This window comes from Xenopus tropicalis, chromosome 7, assembly GCF_000004195.4.
Source record: "Xenopus tropicalis strain Nigerian chromosome 7, UCB_Xtro_10.0, whole genome shotgun sequence".
In the NCBI taxonomy this organism is placed as follows: domain Eukaryota; kingdom Metazoa; phylum Chordata; class Amphibia; order Anura; family Pipidae; genus Xenopus; species Xenopus tropicalis.
The window spans coordinates 125,801,376-125,809,061 of record NC_030683.2 but is presented as its reverse complement, the minus strand read 5'-3'; the positions used below and the strand labels follow the sequence as shown (position 1 = coordinate 125,809,061).

The 7,686-nt window shown below is 42.1% G+C and overlaps 2 protein-coding genes across 2 annotated transcripts in view; both read left to right on the top strand.

The window, feature by feature from the left end:
* Positions 1–393: 393 nt before the first annotated feature.
* LOC100493186 (zonadhesin) lies at positions 394–5,847 on the top strand. The gene is made up of 5 exons (XM_031906576.1): positions 394–521; positions 4,121–4,179; positions 4,458–4,502; positions 4,617–4,661; positions 5,343–5,847. Exons 1-5 carry the CDS (start codon positions 394–396, stop codon positions 5,699–5,701), a joined length of 636 nt encoding a protein of 211 aa, XP_031762436.1. The 3' UTR covers positions 5,702–5,847.
* A 303-nt stretch (positions 5,848–6,150) lies between these two features.
* The window catches only part of LOC101733006 (zonadhesin), a 35,973-nt gene continuing 34,437 nt past the window's right edge, over positions 6,151–7,686 (top strand). The window contains exon 1 of the mRNA XM_031906575.1: positions 6,151–6,197. Within this exon, the coding sequence (XP_031762435.1) occupies positions 6,151–6,197 (47 nt within the window). The remainder of the gene's footprint in view (positions 6,198–7,686) is intronic.

Genomic DNA, 7,686 nt, shown 5'->3' with positions numbered 1-7,686 from the left:
AACCAACCGTGCAGTCACAGGAGTGAACCTCCTTTCTCCCTCTGCTAAATTTACATGTGCAGTACCCTGGCAAGGTCCTACCGCTGCAGTGACAAATAAAACTTGAAATATAGTATCATATCTCCAATGTTTTGATCCAGAGGAAGGCGAAAAAACCCAACCTGAAGCTAGTGTCAATTATACCTCCATAGGGGAAAAAATTCCTTCCTGACCCCCTTGGCAATTGGAAACATTCCCTGGATCAAGCAATTGTAGTTAACATGCTTTCTCCTGCCTTAACTCTTTCCTTCTCACCTAATCACAGTTGTAGTTGGTTCTGCCAATCTCTAAACATAAACCAGTGAAATCTGGCTGCTGGTTATTTGGATCCCTTGTCATGCAGCCCTTGCGCTTATGGCTCCAGGGTTTTCCTTCACTAGAGCAGAGGTTCTAACAGGAAAACAAATACAGAAGCCAATGCAGGATAAGATCAGCACTACGAAACACCATTTTGTGCAGGTGAAGCTGCAGCAGGTTTCTAGGTGAAAATGGCTACCAGGCTGTCACTATATGGCTCCCATATATCTATTTACTGTGTATAACCATAGAGTCCAGTGTTAGGCTTTTGTTTTGTCATAAAATGTATAGGAGTGTTTAGTACAAAGCAGACTTATGCTATTAATGTGCCATTCCTTTCTAGGTGGAGTTGCTGAAGCCAAGTGACAACACCAGAAGGGTGACTTCTATGTCTCATGTCCCAACCAACTTAATTACCGTATAATCTGCACAATCTGCATATATTGAATATCATTGAATTCGCTTCCAGCGAGGAAACTAGATGGGGGAATCAGACAACAATAACTGGTTATTTCATTGGAGAGTTATGGGCCTATAACATGTAGTAATAAAGCAGCAGCTTCCCTTGTGGAGACGGGGCTTTGGGCCCACAAGATAAAAACACAAATAGCTAGGGATGTAGCGAACCTCAAAAAAAAAGTTCGCGAACCTGTTCGCGAACTTCCGCCGAAAATTGCGAATATTCGCGAACTTTGCGAACCCCATAGACTTCAATGGGAAGGCGAACTTTAAAAAATAGAAAAGCCATTTCTGGCCAGAAAACTGATTTTAAAGTTGTTTAAAGGGTGCCACGACCTGGACAGTGACATGCAGGAGGGGGGTCAAGGGCAAAAACCTCTGAAAAATTGACACACGCCGTTTTTCGAAATGATCGGTAATTTTGCGACTTTTTCGTATTTTCCGGCGCTTTCGTAAAGTTATCGTAAGTTTTGCGACTTTTTCGGAGCTTTCGTAACGTTATCGTAAGTTTTGCGACTTTTTCGGAGCTTTCGTAACGTTATCGTAAGTTTTGGGACTTTTTCGGAGCTTTCGTAACGTTATCGTAAGTTTTGCGACTTTTTCGGATCATTCGTACCGTTATCGTAAGTTTTGCGACTTTTTCGGAGCTTTCGTAACGTTATCGTAAGTTTTGCGACTTTTTCGGAGCTTTCGTAACGTTATCGTAAGTTTTGGGACTTTTTCGGAGCTTTCGTAACGTTATCGTAAGTTTTGCGACTTTTTCGGATCATTCGTACCGTTATCGTAAGTTTTGCGACTTTTTCGGATCATTCGTAACGTTATCGTAAGTTTTGCGACTTTTTCGGATCATTCGTACCGTTATCGTAAGTTTTGCGACTTTTTCGGATCATTCGTACCGTTATCGTAAGTTTTGCGACTTTTTCGGATCATTCGTAACGTTATCGTAAGTTTTGCGACTTTTTCGTACCGTTATCGTAAGTTTTGCGATTTTTTCGGTGCCGGCGAACCCAAATTGCGAACATCACGAAAAGTTCGCGAATTTGCGGACTTGCGAACACCCGATGTTCGCGCGAATTAGTTCGCCGGCGAACAGTTTGCTACATCTCTACAAATAGCCTCTGAAACAATTCATGTAAATTGCAAAAGTGCTTGGAAAAACACCCCGGGCAGTTTTACTATACATTTTTTAAGGTTGTCTTATCCTTTACATGAATTAAACATCGATCCAATTTGACCGGCCAAGAACAAAAGAAACACCTGGAGAGATTTGGAGAGAATAAATGTCATAAATTCTCCTGTTAACTCCATGTGCAAATTTGTTCTATTGTTTCAATTGTTAGGCCGCTCAGTGGGATTAATGGTTATCCTGTTATAGACCTGAACAAATCTGTTACTTGTGAATATATTGACTTCACAATGGAAGTAAGCTTTCTGCATCATTTGAAATCCTGGTAAGGGAGGAGGGACTAAAACATTGATGTTACAAATTGTAACGACTTCTCCAAAGCTTGCAGACAGCATGCAGGGACTACATAACCCACAATGCATTGCACTGGGATGTCTCTTTCCTATTGACATCACGTGTGCAGCAGGGAATTGTGGGATTGGGAGGATGCAGGCTGAGAGCAGTCGACTACTGTTACATTTTATTTGAGTCTGCTTCAATATACATTTAACAAAGGGACTGCAATGTTCTTGCTTTCAAGGTTACCCCCCCGCCAAAAACAAATGGTTGCCCTTTTATTGGCTCCACTGGGATCACCTGACTGTAGCTGGAAAGGGTGGAGCTACAGCTAGGGTGCAAACCCCATATCATACTTCGTCTGTAACTATTAGTAAAAAGTAAATCTATATCTTTAGCAAGAGGAGGAACATGTTTGAATGTTAAGGTAGACCCACTTAAACATCTCCTGCCCCAGTCCTGGCCCTTTAAATGACTAAACCTTGTGTTTTATGTAAATGGTAAGAATTGGACAATGAAATGGTCAGTAGTTAGTAATGTAATATTGTAAATACAATTTTCTATCAGTAGAGTTAATTGCCATTCTCAGTTCATGGTTGGACAACTCAACAACAATGGGCACAGTTAATATCCCCGTGACTAATGCCGTAGCCAGACTGTAACTGTACATCCGGCTGGGGCAGGAGTTTGGCAAGAAAAGGATGGAGGGGGCATGTTCCATAGGCAATACTCATTTGCTTATTGACTTCCCAAAGTGCAGCAGCTCCGGCAGTCAGAAGCTTGGAGAGAATTAGTTGCAGGGGACGTTGGGTTTCTGAGGTTGCTTGGCTTCATACAGAAGGTAAGAGCTTTTGCAAAATCTGATCTGCAATTGAAGGGAAAGTTTTATTCCTATTTTTTTACTTCTCAGATATTTCAGTTTAATTTTTATTAAAAACAACTGCTCTCTAAGCTAAGGTCTGTTGGTCTTGGTAATATAGTTTGTACGGGGATAGAGAACTGGCTAAATGATAGGGCTCAGATGGTTTCAATGGGACCTTCTCTACTTGAAGTAGGTTTCATAGTGGGGTCCAATCAGGGGCGAATTGAGAAACTTGCCTCAGGTGGCAGCGCCCCGAAAGTTACCAGGGGCGGTAAACACGCTGCTCCTGGTAACTTTAAGAGCCAAATTTCCATTTGGCAATTGCACTCTCTCCCCATTAGCAATGTGGCCCCTCCTGGACCCCCTCCGGCGCTGTAAAGGTAAGCACAGGGGGTCGGGGGGGTTGTCATTGTAGGAGCCACCAAACAAGCCAAGGGCCACATACATGCTAGGCCCCATCAGCCAATGAATGGGCAGAGTTCTGCCTGTTACTCCCACACTACTTCCTGTTACAGTTAGAGCTGCATCACTTCCTGTCAGCTGATCTCTGAGGGAGCACACAGCCCATCACTAAATGGCGGCTCAAGGGAAAGGATATAAAACGGCAATATTTACTTATATACTGTATATACTACAGTTTGGGGAGATTGTTTAATAGGCCACTTAACATAATATAAACTGTCTGTTGGTTACGTATTCATTCTGGGGGTGTAGTTTCCCTTTAATGTTTAAATGCTTTCAGCATTTCGGATCTGCAAACAGCAGGTTTCCAAGTGTCTTTTATCCCTGTTGTTACCATGTTTGACACAGAATAAAAATGTGTTTCATTGCTGAGAATGGTGTAAGACAGACACTAGGAGTTATGAACAAAGATTAAGAAGGAGATGGATACCGACAAGGATTGGGACATGTATGGCTGCCTCAAGGCCCCTGAGATAATTCCTCTCCTGTTTTGTTCTGTTTTTATTAAGACTGGTTTTCCTCATTTCTTCTATCTTTAGGAAAAGTTTCATGATGGCTACCTGGCAAAAGTATTCTTCCCTGGGCCTGCTGGCTATGGGTAAGTCCATTCAGAGAAAAGAGAGAGAAAAGCTCCATCTGTGGGTAAAATAAATACATTGATCCCATTAGGACTTTAGGGCTGCACTCTGTGGCACAGCAACGGGGGTTTCTTATTCAGGCATGGTATCTCACAATGTGCTGCCCATACATCCAGTAAGGGGGGGGTAACAGAGGAAGGGAATATAATAACCAAAAATAATATCATTTGTTGTATATATTATTTGTTTTAATGACCTGTTTGATCATTGGCTTCTTTTGTATTTTGTTTTTCTCTAGCCGTGCTATTCGCGGCCATTGACCAGAGTCAGGCTCCACCCCACCGTAAGTTTGTATCATTTCTATAACCTGACCATAAACATACAAAGAGTTGGCTATAATTGTTTGTTGTTTATCCTGTTTGATCACTGGCTTCATCTGTATTTTGTTTTTCTCTAGCCTTGGCACGTGTGGTCGTTGGCCAAAATCAGGCTGCACCCCCACGTAAGTTTGTATCATTTCTATAACCTGACCATAAACATACAAAGAGTTGGCTATAATTGTTTGTTGTTTATCCTGTTACATCTACCGCTAAAGCCTGATGTTCAACATAACACACAAAATCACATTAACCTCACAGCAGGAGGATAGTGTTATCTGTGTTTCATTGTTAAATACTGGAATACACAATGCATCTTATTCAATGCTGAACCATATCTTGTTATTCTGCTAGAAAAGTAAGTGTAAGTGTAAGAGTGGCAGTGGATGGGGTTGAGACAAGGCACAGTACAGCATTGTGTGTCCCTAGGGGCCCTGTGATTTTTTCGGGCACAGATAGTCACTAGTTTACTATGTTTATGCTACTTTTTACAAACTGCTGCTGCACATGAATGGCCTATTCCTAGATACTATGCAATTGGTTTCTACCATTTATTTTTTGAATATGTTTTATGATTTCATCAACTCATTACTATCAAGTAAATGTTTAATTTTATGCTGGAGGGTTCTAAATTGTCTGTGTTATAGAGTTTTGCAGCTTCTTGATGGTCATTGGCTACTTGTTCATCTCCTAAAGTTTTATGGTTTTGTAAATATCCTTGGAACTTGTAAATCGTTCCTATAAAATATCAGTCAAATCCCGTTTGTTAATATAAACCTACTGACTGAACAATATTTTGTTTACAGAAACACAATGCCCTACCAACATGGTTTATGGCTGTATGCGTACGTGTTTCAGTAACTGCGTTAACCTGAACAGCACGACTGACACCTGCAATAGGGGGTGCATGATGGGATGTGACTGCAAAGATGGTTTCGTCTTTAAATCCAAGGATTCCACGACCTGTGTCCCTGCATCCGAATGTAAGGTCACTTGCCCCAAACACATGACATACAATCCCTGCACTAAGGAGACACGCAAGACTTGCGCAACCATGAACGATCCCCCGGTAACTTTAGACAGCTGCCTGCCCCGCTGTGTCTGTGATACAGGCTTCATTCTCTCGAGTGAACGTTTTCCTCACTGCATCAGCGAATGCTCTTAAAACCTGCCAACTAACATATTAATATCAGCCATATAAATCCTTTTCTGTAGAGCACACAATAAGTACGGTGGGTGATTTGGGGCCAATAAATTCCACTTTGCTTAAATTTCTGCCTGCATTCTCAAATAAACTACAGTTGCATTATATACAGTTTGTGTTTTTTGTCTCCTTATGTTGTCAGGTTAATATGCACCTTTGCAATGATCCCTTCTCTGGAACATACATAGAGCCCGGCACTTATGTGTCACTAGTGCACTGGTTCCCAAACTGACGGCCAGAGGTTGGAATTGTGCTGAATACATCCCTTGGGCTTTGCATTTCTACCCCTTGTCTTTTCCCCCTATGGTGCTAGCGTTCCAAGAGGTAGGAATTGATTTTATCTTTGAAGAGGGAGAGTTCCTTGGAGGAATTTTGGGATGGAATTACAGAGGTAAAGAGACCATGGGAAGATGGCGGCTCTGAGTAGAACACAGGAAGATGCAAGTGAACAATGGTGGTGAGTTGTGGAAGAGTAGAGGGCTTATCTAAGATGTCCTTTGGTTTGGGAGAGGCTGATAATAAGCAATAGATTAGATGTTTATTAAACCCAATCCCTAAGTAATTATACAGTATGTCTAGTGGGCTGTCCTAGAAACCCAAGATGACATCTCTTTCATATAAATGCGGATCAGAACCCAGCCACAGACCAGTATCAACAGTGGAACATCCATGCTGTAGGCACAACTGGCGCTAGATGGACAATGGGGTTTCTGCAAGCCTATGCCTGGCCTGTAACTGCCAGCTAATGTGAAACTCCAGGGTCAATAGACATAGAATAGAGTAAATGAGCAGTCACTTGGAGTTTATTAGCAGGCAAAGGAAAAGCAGAGGAAGAGACAATCTTTCCAGCCCAAGTCAGCAGTGTATCAAGTACCGTGTAAAGCGTTTGATATCAAGGGCAGGATTTAGCGATGTCTCAGTCATATAAACCAGGTGTGTGATAAGTGTAAGCTTATAGTAAATTAGCCCTTCTATTACCACAAGCTACACTTTATTTTACCCAGGATGAGGCTGTATCCTTCAGGGGTGAGCCCTATATATTGTTGTATGTTGTATTTCTCAATAAATGGGCGCCAGTGGTTCTTAACCTTGAAACCATGAACTGTTTATTTACACAGCCACTTAGGAGTAATTAAAGCACAGAATAGGTAGGTAGTAGCATCTCACAGCATAGGCAGTACTTACAAAAAATGGTCACAATAACTCTTTAGCTGCAGGGCACAACGGGTTAACTCCCAGCTTTCAGGTTATGGCTTACAGTGGAACCTGGGGGATCACTATCTAACCCTAGGTCTGTACACTGGTAACCCTGGTAACCAGGCAATGTTATACCCGAGATTATAATGCCTCTACCATTTCTGGTTGGAGCCAAAATGCTGCTCACTAAATAGCCCTGACTGTCTATCACACCTAGGGGTTGATTCACTAAAGTGCGATAAATTTTATCGCACGCTTTTTTGCGTTAAATTAGACGCAATAATTAGCGCGCGATTTCACTAAAGAAACCAGAACACATTTGCTCATCACTAGTGGCTACTATTTATAAGCATCTACTATTTATATGTGGCTTATATTTATATTACACTATTTATATGCGGCGACTAGTGATGGGCGAAATGTTTCGCCAGGCATGGATTCGCGGCGAATTTCCGTGTTTCACCATTGACGGATTGTTTTGCAAAACGGATGAAAAAATTTGCCGCGGGAAAATTCGGCGCGCGTCCAAAAATTTTGCGGGCGACAAAATAATAGCCACGCGACAAAATAATAGCCGTGGGCGACGAAACAATAGCTGGGGGCGACGAAATAATAGCCGTGCGTCGAAATAATAGCCGCAGGCGACGAAATAATAGCCGTACGACTAAATAATAGCCGTGCAACGAAATAATAGCCACAGGCGACGAAATAATAGCCGTGCAACGAAATAATAGCCGCGGGCGACGAAA